We start from the raw sequence: 14,483 nt of genomic DNA on the forward strand, positions 1-14,483 counted from the left end.
AAGCTTTAGGCAGAGAAAAGGAAAAGCATACATATAATCCTTTACTGCAATAGTTAGTTTCCAGTGAGTAGAAGAGTAGCATTGTGTGAAGAATGGCAAAAAAAAAATAAATTACTAGACTGTTAACTATCATATAACAATTGTTATTATTTAACACACTAGCATCTGGAGGATGTTAACATTTCAGATCAAAATAAAAGGGACAAGTGCTGCCTGCTTGAATTCAAGCTATTTCTGCATTAGCATTGCTCTCTTGCTTGGACTGGGCACCACAGCCCTGTAAAACTACATACAGGACAAACATTATCTGTTAAAAAAAGGTTTGATATGGTTGATGACAGACGTTTGCAATTCAAGTTATTAAACGATACTTCCCTTCCATTTCAGTGTGTCAGAAATGTCTTCTCTTTCTCTTTTTCCCTTCCCTTTTTTGCCCATTTTCTTTCTTCTACCCAAACTATTGTGGTTCACAGAACAGGCCACTGCTAAGATGAATCACTATTTGATGTTTGAAATAATGAAGTGGAAAAATTAAATATCGTCTCTTGGAAGAACAGACAGACAGGGGAAAAGAAAATGAGAAAAAATAGTCCGGGCAGAAAAAAAATTAAGAATCTACCTGCTGAGAAGTGCAATGTTTGCTTTATGATACCAAATAACTGAGAAAATATAAGCTCACTCACCAGAATGAAACCCAAGGCTAGGCACTACTTCAAGTAGTTCCCAAATAAGAGGCAATGTGTTCCAGAGCCTGTGAAAATTTAATATTTGTAATTCTAACAAAACATGGTCAGAATACTTAATAAAACCTGGTGGCTTGACTTGACATTTTGTGAACTACAGATAAGTATACTAGTTCAATAACAGTTTTTATGCACTTGTTTTATGCTGCATTCTTCCCAGGCCTTTCCCTGAGGTGGAATTTCAAAAAGAAAATGCTCATCCTGAGAGCCAAGCCAAGACACAGTTCTATGGATTTGTCTCTGGAAAAAAAAAAAAAAAAAAAAAAAAAAAAAAAAAAAAAGAAGCAGATGCAGACACTCTTATCCAACAAAACAACTTTTGGGATGAATGCTAACAAGACAGAAGGCCCCACACAGAGCCAGTTTATTCCCACTGCTGAGACTCACAGGTCCTGACACTGGTCACTCTGCTGGGGACAACTGGGCAAAAATCCCTGTGCTTGTAACTCAGAATTATTGAGTGGAGCAACGCTGGCCAGGCACAAAAGCACCAGCTTGGTCTCATCCCTCTTCAACATGGCCCAGCCTGCTTGGGGCAGTTTAAACCCAGTTTTACACAAATGAGAACCACCACTCATTTCCAACTGGTTTCACTCGGTTCTTAACCAACAGGAGAGAGGATGTGCTTCGAGAGGAATCAATGAACACTTCCAAAGGGGTGCCCCAAACTGGTTCACAGTTAGGGACCCCCACCTTCCCACTCATTCTGCAGCATTCAGGGGCTTTGCTTGTGCTTTAAAAGCTCTTGTGTGAAGGTAGCAAGCCCACCACAAAGAGGCCTGGAGTTCAAGTTCATTTTCACCAGCTGTGTTTTGTAAGAGCCCGTGGATGATGCAGTTCTAACACTAATGAATAAAGTATTGCTTCATCTGCTGCATCTCATTCAGCACAAGAAACACACAGAAAAATGAGGGAAGCATTAAGAAAGATTTTAAAAGTTTATAATATGCACTTTAAAAAAGCTTTTTATAAGAAACTAGCACTAACATGGAGGCTGTGGTCAGGATGACTTGCAACAGCAAGGTCACCTCTTTATTCACACCACGTTTTTCAACTCCATGAGCTCAGTGCTGTGAGGGATGGGACATCATCCATTGCAATTGATGGGACCAGAAAAGTGTTAGAGCACTTCTCAGCCTATCTTTTTGTGCCACCACTGAGACGCTGCCTCCCCCATGAAGCATCAATGATTTTTTTTCAGCTAGTGGCAGAGATGAGGAGCAAGAGAGGGACCAGCAGATCCCACTGCAAATACTCTGGTACTCCCAGGACTCAATTCAGAGTAACAACGTGTTCCTATGCCTCATCTGGGCAGTAGCAATGGTCCACAGGCATAACTCCTAACATATGCAAGACAACAAGCTCCTGCTAGCTGTCCAGTTCTGGATAATTGCATTATCTGATGTTAGTGTTGAACAATGCACACACAAAACCACCACAGGAGCATGGATGAGCCAGCTCCCTGTGCCTGCACCCCAGCCTTCCTCCAACAACCAGCACAGCACTGCAGAAGCTCCTGAGATACTTCACGGAGCAGGTACAACACCCCTCTGCCTCTCAGCCAGCACAGCCCTTCCACAAGTGAGAACAGCTCCTGCTATGGAACAGAACCAGCACAGGCAACCAGGGGAAAAAAATGAAAAAATCACAATCTTTCAGGTCAGCCTGAATTTATTCTTTCAGGGCTCTCAATACAAATAATGAATAGACTCTGGACCTTGTTGGCTTCTATGAACTGTCAAAGACTGCAGAGCAGGGAACAGCACAGCTATAACACACGGTGTCTAGTCCAATAAATCCATACCCAAGCTTCAGAAATTAAGACAGAGCTACTGATAGCAGCTGCTGTAAACAAAACCCACTAGGTATATCTGCCTGGAAAAAAAACAAACCCACAACAGCAAAACAACAAACAGCCTGATAGTTCATGCCCCCAGTCCCCTACAGACATAGCAGAACATAACTCACCAGTGCTCAAAAGCCTCCACACCCATGAAAAAGAGGAGGGCACAGAGAGTCAAGCTCTGGGAAACCTGGATCAGCTGGGTTCAAGAACACACACTGGTGTCCCTGGCATAGCCTTGCCCTGGAGCTGGTCCTGCTCATTTGCTTTGTCTCATCAGTCATTTGCCCCCTCCTCCAACCAAGGTAAATTGAAGGAGACTTGTTTTTTAAAAAGGCAATTAAAACCTCAAAGGCCTTCACATGAGACCTGTTGTTCACCATATCTGAAAGGTGCCCAAGGAAAGGAAGGACAAAGGAGGAGATTGCTTTGAGGCTCATCCCTTCATTTAGTTCCCATTATTAAATCCATGTTAAATGCTTCTGCAGATAGTATATTCACCAAGGATGGCAGTTAGAAGGAGAGACATCAGCACTAATAAATACTGAATTTAGAAGTACCCAACAGCATAAACTAACGTGGCTAATTTTGTAAAGCATGTCCTGAGAGCCCCAGAGCGTGACAGAGAAGCACCTCCAAGCCCTGGGCAGCCCCACAATCAGAGTGACTGCCCTGTGAGGGATGCTGCTGCACATCCCTTTCTAACCAGGGCTGGCACTGCAGCATCTCAGTCTGTCTCTGGCAGCTTGAGAAAAACACATGGTCCTGTTCATACAAGCAACAGGCATTGCAAGAATAGGACAGATTTGGTTTTTAGGGAGTGGAAAGAATCGTCTTTGCAGGAGCAGGAGACTTCCTGGGAGCCCTTCAATGTTCTGTCACTTCCTGGTAGGCAAGGATGGACTCAATTTCTTCCCTACCACCAAGAAATCATCCTTCAAGTGACAGCACACAGTGGCAGAGGAGGTACATTCAATCCCCAGGGAGCTGCACCAGTGCTCATGAATGCTGGACTGGAAAGCCCAGCCCTGCAGTGCAGCTGAGCCTCCCCAGCTCAGCACTGTGCTTCACCTGCTCCAGCACAGCCGTGTTTCTGCTGCACTTGCAGAGCTTCATTTGGAACCAAGGGGGGAAAGAGCTTTTGTGGTTACCAAAACAAGATTCAAACCAAAAGGATCCAAACCGAAAGGCGACTCACACTGCAGAGTTTGTCACTCACTGCTCCCAAGCCATCCAGTGGCCCTGACTCAGGCTCTTCTGAGCACCTCTGACTGACAACAGATTTTACACATTTCCGAAGCCCCCAGTTCTGGCACACAACCCCCAGGGCCACCCCAGCAGCCCCACAGTAGCAGGCACTAAGGCAGCAGATCAGCTATCACCAACCACACCCCACACCAGACACCTCCTTAGCCTGCCCTGCAGGGTGAGGCCCCATTTTCTGGAACTAAAGCAAAGACGGAATTTGCTTCATCTGCAAGCTATAAATCCTTTCTATCTTCCTGAGCCCAGCATAGATGGGAACAGCTGTGTGGCAGTGTTTCCCTAAGGCTCCAGCTCTGTTGAAGATGCTGAAATACCAATATAAGTCTAAAAGCTGGAGAGCAAGAGAGAAGTAAGTGGCAGGAAAAGGAGGAAAGGCAACCACAGAAAGGTTTGGATTGGAAAGACCTTGAAAAATAATACAATCCAAAGCCCCTGCCATCAGCTGGAATATCTTTCACTAAATCAGACTGCTCAAAGCCCTGTCCAACCTGATCCTGAGCACTTTAAATGATGGGGCATCCACTGCTTTTAAATGAAACAAAATTAATACCAACTCCTCAGAACAAAAATCTTAGTTTCTTTAAGAGATTTTTGGTGTAGGACAAAACCCATTGTGCACACTGCTGGACAGGGTCTCTGCTGAGGAAAAGAGGGAGGGGGCAGGCAATACCAAAGACATGACCATGGAGAAAGAAGCCAAATATATGAGAGATGGTGAATATCAGAACCCATGGCTGGTTGATCCCTCATCCATCTCAGGGCTCATCTTCCTCCAGCATGAAGAGAAGATGCTGTCAAACTTGAGACACATCTAGCTCCATCCAAAGACCACCCCAGACCCCAGTTAAACTCTTACAGCTACTGCTCAGACATCTGGACACTTAATTTTGATTTCCAGCCTAACTCCTCAGCAGCTACACTTCCTGCCAATTCACAATTGTCCACCTTGTATGTAAACATCTTCCCCAAGCTTGAACAGCTCTCCTCTCCTCTCTTTGGGGGGTAAATACGGAGCTCTGTAAGATGATGAGCACCAGCACTTCCCAGGAACTGTGCTGCTCACACCTCCCAGGATCAGGCAAGGTTAATCCCCTGCAAAGCGTCACACTGGGGAGTGGCAGCACTGAATCCTCCAGAAACACAGCCCAGACCACAGCAGGTGTTGGAAGGACCTGTACAAACAGGCTGTGCCTGCCTGCATGGCTGGGACCTGTGCAGAATGCTAAGCAGGGCTCGGGTCTTATTGATGATGATTACCATTATGATCATTACTTCTACCACTGCTGCAGTCATACCCAGGGGCCCCCAGGCAGATCCCTGCAAGAGCAAGACATGGTCTGTGCTTTGATGAGTGGATAAATCTGGTGTGAAACAAGCTGCAGCAACTCAGCATGGCAAACAGCACGGAGGGGGGCTGGCAGCACCACGAAAATTGCTACTTCAGTGGTCTGAACACATGCCTTTAGTGCTCCAAATCACAGTAAAATGTTCCTGTTTATAAACTGCTGGCTGCTGCCATTTCACTTTGCTTCAGTCATGTAACCATTTCTAACCTTCTGTTAAAGTTCCATTAAGCAGCTTTTAATCAGCACCTTCTGGCTTAGTTTTGTACAAGTATCAGGAAATAAAAAATAAAACTGAAGTCAAGGTGAGACTAAGGAAATGCTTTTGTAGGAGATGGAGGGAGAGGGGGGTACACACAGCACCTGCTCCACTGTCTTTCACTCCAGTGTCTTTCCCCTCTGCCTTCAATATGATCAAGAAATAAAACCACTAATGTGATCAGCTGAACAGACCCTCTACATACAAGCAACACACCTACAAAATAATAATAAGAACCACAGGGCCAGAGGATGCACATCCTAAACATTAACAGCAATGAGCTGAAGAAATTACCAGGAACAGAATTTGCCAGTCTCCCAGAGAGATTCCAGAACTACAAAGGCTGCAGGGAGCCAATTCCAGTGACCCTGCTGGGGCAGCCAAGGCTGTGAGGAGCCACTTCTTGACCAATAATAGCAGCAGGACAACCCTTCCCCAGAGCAGTGCTGCTGCTCCCACTCATCTCCAGCAGAAGGATGCATGGGAAGCCCATGTGCCTCCAGTTAAGCAGCTTTGGCAGGGTGGGAGGGATGAAAACACACTGGGGTTTGAGGGGATGCTGCCACTCCCCTACCTACAGACTCACAGCTAACCAGGTGGGAAAGATCTCTGTCCAACAGAGGACAAACTGAGGCAAAATGTCAGTGCCCCTGTAAGCAGGGAACCAGTAGAGCCTGGGGCCATCTCCCAGGCTGAATTATTGCTGCAGAAACCAGGGAGGCCACTGAAAAAACAATTAGGGAGCCTTGAAGAGAGAGGGAGCTGTAGCAAGTGAAGGAAGTACATTGGGCTAACTATTTCTCACCCCAGCCCTTGCCTGGCAGATCCCAGAAGCCTCATGTCCTCAGGGTTATATATGGATGGTAATGGCTTTGCACGGGCTGCTGACAGCAACCAGCAGCATGTCACCTTCTGGAAGAGGATTAGCTAAAGCTGCAGGCATGTTGTCACATCACTAAGCCTACCTCTGACCAGGTCTTGGCCAAGCCTCAGCTCTTCCAGGCCTGTCAGATAATGATGGGATCTCTAAAAGCCCAGTGTCAGACAAGGCAAGGGACTGGCACTGACAGAGTCCCCTGGGGCTCCCGAATGTCTCCTGGTTCCCAGCAATGCCTGACTGCTTGCAGGACCAGGAACAATGAGAAATGTTTGAGCACCTTGTCTCCCCTTCTCAGCCTGCAGTGACTGTTCTGCTCCTTGGGAAAAACTCCTTCCACAAATGGCGAGAAACACAGGACTTTTTTAGAAGGTGATAATGTTCCTGAGCCACATACGATTAGACCTACAATCACTAAAACACTGACAATTAAGACATGCTGACCTTTTTCACACAAAAAGTCCTGACTGATCAAGAACAGATTTCCTAGGAAAAAAAGGGCCATATTCCATTATTATTTTTAATTGCAAGAGAATTAGAAAAATAAGAATTTCCACTTGACTTGAGGATGACATTTTCTTTGCATTTCAGAAATGGATTATTTTTTTACTTTTTAAATTCCAAATGTCTTTCTCTTCCTATTTCTCACCAAGTTTTGTTATGGAAGGCAGCAGAACAGGTGCATATGACTTCGCTTCTCCCCCTCCAACACATTTTCTTTTTTTGTTCTGAATTCTCCGAAGTTAGAGTGACAGACAAAAAATACCCGAAACACTCATCAGGCTTTTCCAACTTTCCTATAAAATGTCCTTAACTTTAGAAAGTCACTCAAGTGTAAGATTTAATATGCTGCTTTGTTTTTCTTTCTCTTTTCCATTACTCTGTAGTGTTCCTGAAAATGTATACACTTCCAAAAGATAGAGCAGAAAGTGGAAAAACTATACAGGTGATATTTATCTTATTGTACTCAACATAAAAGAGGAAAAAGCGGTGAAGGAACAATGTAGAGCATCCCAAACCAAATACAAAAGCTGGTTTGGCCATTTTCTTGAATACATCTGAGCTTTTCTTTGGAGAAAGGCTGGAGAGGAGGAGGGGAGGAACTTCCCCCCATTTCTACCTACAGTAAATCACAAGAAATAGAAATGTCCTGCTTGGCCAGAATAGCTACCACTCTCTCCTAAAAATCCTCGGCCTTCACTTGCTTCTGCTGCAGTTCCATCACAAACTCTCCATTGTCAGCCAGGGGCATCCCAGGTGCTCCAATTTGCAGGTTTCCAGTTGCAAGTTCCAGAGGTGCTCCCAGCCATGCTCTCCTGCTCCTGTAAACTCACTCCCCTCTGTGTGTCCACAAGCCAGGAACCCAAATCCCACCCTTGCTGCTCAACTTCATCCAGAGAGGAGGACTTCCACAGCAAGAAGTAGAGGGAGGCTGACACACAGTGACTGGCAGGCATTTGTTTTGCTGACACAACAGATCCAGAAACCACTGCAATGGTCATCTAAATACCTTCCCAATTATTTCATGTTCAAGAGTGTTCCATAGTAGAGGGAAAAAACTAAACTGAAGTAAAACTATAACAATCCATCCAGCACACTGGAGAGAAAACACTTCCAGACTCACTGGTCGAATTTATACCCTACCACTTCCAATGATACTTATTTGCCACAGATCAACCCCTTGTTTGTAAAGCATTCCCCTGTGCAGGGGTGAAAGAACCAATAATGAAAAGGGTTGCTTGAGCCCAAGCTCCTTGAATCATCACGTGCCAGCAGGGACCAAACAAGCAAAACGCCGTGAAAAGTACCAGTCCTGGAGACAGGACATCTGCTTCCAACTAGAACTGAGAAAGATCTGTCCTCATGTCCCTCTGCATTTCTCAGGAGAGTAGCTAGCCAGAGCAAGGGGAGGAGATACTTCACATCCTTCTTGATTTGAATGACCTGAGAAAGGGAGGCTCTCACAAACTCACCAACAAAGAGCAAATCAAGAACAGCCTGCGTTAGCAGTCAGTTCCTCTGAACGAGGCAGTTGTGGTTCCTTCCTAGAAAATAAATACTCACCATCACCTCCTGGCTGCTTGTATGGGTTGTACTTCGGTTTGGGGGCAACCACAGGCGCAAACTTCTTTGGGGTCTGCTGGGTGGACACGGAGATGCTGGGAGTGCCAAAGGTGTGTGTGGTCTCCATCCTTGCAGCAACGTGGCCAACAGGCTCGTTGGTACTCTTGGGGGGCAGCCAGGATGGGTGGGACATGCTTCAGGTCTGAGGAGACACAAGGAGAGTTACACATATATTAGGAGTTTAGGCTGGGGAAGTAACAGCTGCAATCCTACTATTTTTCTGGTTTATGAAATCAATCTTACAAAACCCTTCAAAATATGTTTAACTGGTGAATGCTTAACTTTAAATATGTTGTTCCTAATACACAGGACTTGAGATGCAAATTTGTCTTTCTCTCCCCAGCAGGTCAGAATTACTGATCAGGCGATTGTTGGTACCTGCAATAATCATTGCTATTTTCCTCTTCAAACCAGAGCAGAAACAGGCTGATACCCTGAAGCAGCCCATCAATCCCCCCCTGCATTCAGCACAGTAGTGATGTATTTCCCTTTCCCTGTTAGGCCTTTTTGAGTATATTAATGTACAACAGTGCAGGTGCTCTGGGGACAAGCCTAGTCACAGACACAGGCACACACACTTCCAAAATACACTTTTAGCACTTTTTCACATGTCATTTAGGACCCCATGCCCCAGTGATTTTCATTCAGACTTTTAAGAAAACAGATTTCAGAAGTAGCTAATCATTCTTGATGCCTCCATTTCTGAATGCCCAGCTTAAGACATTTTAAAAGCATGTCAATTTTGAATAAATGCCAGAATCTCACAACCCCTGACAACCAGGCTCCTTTTAGACTTGTGTAACAAAAAACAGAGGCAGCCCAAATCATTACTTATTTATGAAAATCTTGGCTTTGGCCTCTTAAAAGCCTACATCACTTTTGAGAACTGGGTTCGGATGCTGCTGAAAATGCTGCCCATAAAAATCCCGTTAATTCCAATGAACAAGTGTTTTTCACCACACACAAACCACACTCACTGGGTAGCCATGAGAGTCCTACCGTACCATCAGATGGTCCAATGGAGCTGGATTTGAGATTTGATGGAGAAATGAAGATCCCACACAGACAAAAGTCAATGCTAATTTTGCAGCTCTTGAGCACCCTCTTTGCTCCTGCCCATGCACTGCTTTGGTGTCAGAACCCCTTAAGGCTAACAAAACCTGTGACCCATCAGCAAAGACTTGATTTCATCATGGCAAAGGATCAGTGCCAGAGACAGGATCAAGATCTCCACATGGCAGTGCAAGGTGAGCACCTCCAGCTAAGAGCAATGACTGTTAAAACTGATGGATACACAAGTGTGCTTATTCCTACCAGTAAATTTACTTCAAAAAACAGTTTCCTGCTTGAGGAGTAATTTCTACTTTAAGCCCCAACGTCTGACCCAACACTAGGAGGTGACAATTTTTGATCGTCTTCCACCTGCATCACTCCTTGCGTTAGAGACAGGAACTGGCAGGTGCCAAGCACCAGTCCCAACACTTCTGTCTCTTCCTGGCCATGCAACCTGACTGCTCGATGTGCAGACAGTGGTTTCACAATTCCTACCACCAGCGAGTGAACCTGATGCACTAGGCCTCCAATACCAGTGAAATGAAGGCACTGGAGCTGCCTAGGAATGAGGCAGGACAGGAGCATGGCAGGAGCAGCCCGGAGATGGACCCAAGGCTGAGCTGCAAGGACACGACTTTCCTCCCTCACAGGCCTGCTGTCCAACCCACAGTAAGAATGCAGAGCATCATTCTGAAAGCAAGAAGTGAAAGGCAGGTCCTCCCCACACCACATGGCAGGAGAGGAGACCAGTCCCAATGGGTCTGGTTGGGCACGTGAACCACGGTCCCACCGCCTGGCACTTCCCAGCACCAGCAGCAGCCCCTATGGACCTGGAAAATGACTGCCACTCCTGCAGTAAGATTCACCTGCACTGCTGTCTCCTCCTCCTACATCCTTCAAAACCGTAAAAGCAGCAATAAAACTCAGACAACTATCTAGGTCTTAAGAGCAGAAAGCAATGAGGGCAGTCAGCCTTAAGAGCTAAACAGGACGAGCCTGCACTCTGCAGTTATTACATCCAAAGATGACTGTACCTTACCCATTGCTAAAAGCATCCTGGAGTTTAATTCTGACAGGTTTTCAGCCTCTGGCTTGACATCCAATATGAAAGAGCCTCCTGCTACAATGAAGCACCCTCAGACCCTGGACATTAACTCCATGCTGATTCAAAGCTAAAGAAAAAAAATCCCATTACTGACTAGATTATCACCATTCCTGTCCTGGAATGTTCCTTAACCACCCCCAGGCAGCATGCCTTGGTCCCACTGAACCCTCATGGTCTGCTGGGCTGATGACAGGGATGGGTTGTGTGATGCACAAACCAAGAATATCTGCTCCAGTAGCCAGGTTGCACAGCACTGAGCACGGCTGAAGACAATGAGAGAATTTCAACAAATGAGCTTATAAAGCAGACTGCTCCTATGGACAGCTTGGGAGCAGGGAGACCACAGTGCTGTAACTCAGCTGCTGACTGCAAGCTGGCACACAGCATCCTCTCAGCTAACCTCTAACGCCTTTGTTTTGGCCATGGTGGTATTTTCTAATTGTTTCCCCATTAGCCTTTTCTCTTCCTCTTTCTCCCCAACTCATTTTCTGTTATGCATATACTGCCAGTCGTTTTTGCTATCTGTGCCCTGACAGTGTTTTCAGCAAGTTCCCTTTTCCTCATCTGTTCCAGCCTCAGCTCCCCAGACTCAATTAAATTTAGCCTAACTACTCTGCAAGATCACAGAAAAAGAAAATGAATTAATTTATTTTTAAAAGCTGAAGCTAAACTTCTGAGCTTGCTATTATTTTCCCTCCATCTTGGCTGGTAAAAGGCCAAAAGCAAGGAAAACTGTAAGGGACAGTGGCTTGCAGACAAGCACAGCCCACCTTTCAGCAGACTTCTCCATGCTGGAGCACCATGGCTAATCCAGAGTCACCAGTGTTCTCTCTCCACTCCCTGCAATGCTGCCTGGCGTTCCATCAGGAGCTTCTTTGGAGCAGAACATTTGTGATGTGCAAAATGAAACAAAATAGCACAGGAAAACAAGGGCCTAATTCCCTTACTCTAAACTTACTCTTACCCACGTCACTGCCTGAGTGTCACTGTGGTGCCTGCACTTGGACAGGAACACCCAATAGGTAAGAGCAGAGCTTTTCTGGCTAGCCAGCAACACAGCCAGCAAACACAAGTTTCACTTTTGAGCTATCTTCTTCCATTAAAAGTTATTTTTTACTGCAATGCTAACCTACAGATTAAATCTACAGCTGCCCCCACATTTCTGCTCCAAGCAAGAAATTTGTCAGGCACTGTTTGTATTCACTGAGCCCCTTCCTGGCAAACCTCTGTAGATCCAGCCACGCAACAGTTAACTCAGCAAGGCTGGAAAAGCCTTTGTCAGCAGAGCCCATGTCCCTGGGAATGCTCCCAGAGGGACAGATGACAGGTCCTCTTGCTCCTCTGTCAGTGCCACACCTCTGCCTTGGCTGAAGCCTTCTGCACGTCTGCCTGCCACCCTCCCTCAGCCATCCTTGGTCATGCACAGCTCACAGCTCCATCCCTGATCTGACTGCTACAGGCTTTTCCTGTGACTCCTTCCTCACTGACCACTCTGGCAACACCCCCTTCCCAAATTCACTGCCTCATCCCCCCCAGAAAATCCCTTAAATCTTCTCTGTGTCACTGCTTTGAAAGCCTCTCATTGATCATCTTGACTAACCCTGAACCATCCCAAATCACCACTCTGCAAAGCTTCTGCTGAACTAAAGATTATTTGTTATAAAGCATATGTAGCCTCAATTGAAACAATGCAAGTGCTGGAGAACCCAACACAGCATTAGGTACATTGTTTGGACAAAAAATTAAGCACCATAATCACAGCTTCTTCTTTATGTCTGGCTTAAAATTTAGCTAGATCCACTTTCAACCATTGCATTTTGTAATGCTCCAGTCATCTGCATTACAGACTTGCCTCTCTTCCTTACGTAGATCCTTTCAGAATGCAGCCAGATCATTGCTTAAATCAAACCAAAGCATTTAAATTAGGCATCAATTAAACTCCCTGTAAAGGGCAGATTTCTCTTGATTCTTTCATGTATCTTTACTCAGAACTCTCTTCAATTTTCCAACTACCTTTTCTAAAATGGTGGCTGATGGCATAAGACCATTTTTAAGAATAGTAACTTAAAATAGAAGAGGTAAAATGATGAATAATATCAAAAACAAAAACCTGACTGAAATCAGCTGTGGACGCCTGAGGTTCTGTTATCCTTCCTTCCCTGGAAGCATTAGTCATTACCTACTTTTGGAGGCAGAGGATAAGACCAGACTAACCATAATAAATAGCATTAAGAGCGAAGAGTGAAATCACACTGCATAAATAAGGCAAACAGTGGGCCCTGGTTCTATCATTAGGAGGATCTTAATGCTGTAAGTTCAGAAAATTCTAACCATGAAAGAATACACCGCAGCAGAGGAACTGGAATCCACGAATCCCAAGCTGAGACCGCATTATCTAAAAATGTCAGACTAGGAATATCGATAGCAGATAATACCACGCAGTAATAACAGCCTGACAAGGTTTTTTCACTGCCTTTTTCTTTTTTCAAATGTGTGGGCATAAGAGCTTGTTTTTGCTTTTAATTACAGGATGTCATTCACCTTTGAGAGGCGAAGGTAAAAAACTGAGGGTTTCAAGTCAATTTCTCCTTACATGTGATAAGCAATGGAAGGGTAGAGTACCAATTTGTCTACTTTTGAAATGGTACGTACATTCATCTCTGAGACAGGCTGGCTTTTCTGTGATTAGACTGTACCCAAATAAATCTCCATTTCATTTTCATATTTGTAACATGGACCAAACACTCCTTGGATGCTGATGGACTTCGCCAAGACAGAAGATTTTGTCCCTGAGTTAATTAAGCTAATGCTTCGTAGTGGGTAGCAACAGTATTTAACAAAAAATGAGCAACAACCGTCTGTGCTTACAGACTGTCTGCTCTGTCTTCCATCCCACGCCTTCCTAAATTCACTGCCTTCATGTAGGTCTATGATGTTCTGTCTTAGTATCACCCATGCACAGCAAACCATTACTCCTAAGGCCAAGAGACTGACCAGATACAGGGAATTAGGACCTTGTTTGTTGCCAGTAGATGCAACTGAAAGTTGCGTTGGGGCTTTTCTCTGATACACAATACAAGCATCACCTTCCCATGATAACTCAAGTTTGTCTCTAAGTGCAGAAAGGCAAACTGCATCCTCCCCACTCTTTCTTCTCTTCCATCCAAGTAAAAGAACTCCAAGAGAAAACTTTTGACTTTATATCACCTTCCAAATGAATTTTAAAGAACAGCTCTAGAAGTAAATGAAGGGGACATTCTTCACAATGCAAAAACCATGCCACCCATTGTCCCTTTCTGTTGGAGCTGCAACCTGCATGTCTGGATGTCTCTCCTCTAAGCTGATTTGTCTTCATTCTTCTGCCTGAAATTCCCCAAATCACAAACCTCAAATGCCCTGCTAAAATACAGTCCTTTGCTTTGTCCTTTTCACCTCCAGTCTTCTAATTAGTCAAATGCAGTGGCTGAGACTGACCAGAGAGATTTGCTCTTTACAAACTCCCAAAGCTGCTTGTTTTTCTTGGCACCGGTCCCCTCTGAAGGTTAAATAAATTTATTTCTTCATTCATGGCACATGATCTCTAGCCATGCTCTTGAACTTATTGTGGCCTTCAAAAGAGGGTATAATGTCAAAATTCAGGTCCTATCAGAGGTTTTTAACCAAACATAGGAAGTGCCATAGGTACTTAAATTCAGCACAAGCTCTCCTGGGATGCTTTTCCCATATGGTACTACTTATTTTCATCAATTTTACATCATATGGTAATTTATGTGATTTGGGGAATTGGGAGTCCTTGGGAATTAAGCCCTCCCTTAATCACTGCTGATCTGCACAACATCTCTAACCAAATTTAACTCCTGCAATATTAAC

The 14,483-nt window shown here is 44.9% G+C and overlaps 1 protein-coding gene across 11 annotated transcripts in view; it reads right to left on the minus strand.

Annotated features, from left to right (window-relative positions):
* Positions 1-14,483, minus strand: part of LPP (LIM domain containing preferred translocation partner in lipoma) — a 318,754-nt gene that overhangs the window by 193,185 nt on the left and 111,086 nt on the right. For all 11 annotated transcript variants that reach the window (XM_064721315.1, XM_064721322.1, XM_064721313.1 and 8 more), the window contains one exon: positions 8,396-8,597. In XM_064721315.1, coding sequence (XP_064577385.1) covers positions 8,396-8,588 — 193 coding nt within the window. In that variant the 5' untranslated portion in view covers positions 8,589-8,597. The remainder of the gene's footprint in view (positions 1-8,395; positions 8,598-14,483) is intronic.

The sequence above is a fragment of the Zonotrichia leucophrys genome, chromosome 9 (genome assembly GCF_028769735.1).
Source record: "Zonotrichia leucophrys gambelii isolate GWCS_2022_RI chromosome 9, RI_Zleu_2.0, whole genome shotgun sequence".
Lineage (NCBI taxonomy): Eukaryota > Metazoa > Chordata > Aves > Passeriformes > Passerellidae > Zonotrichia > Zonotrichia leucophrys.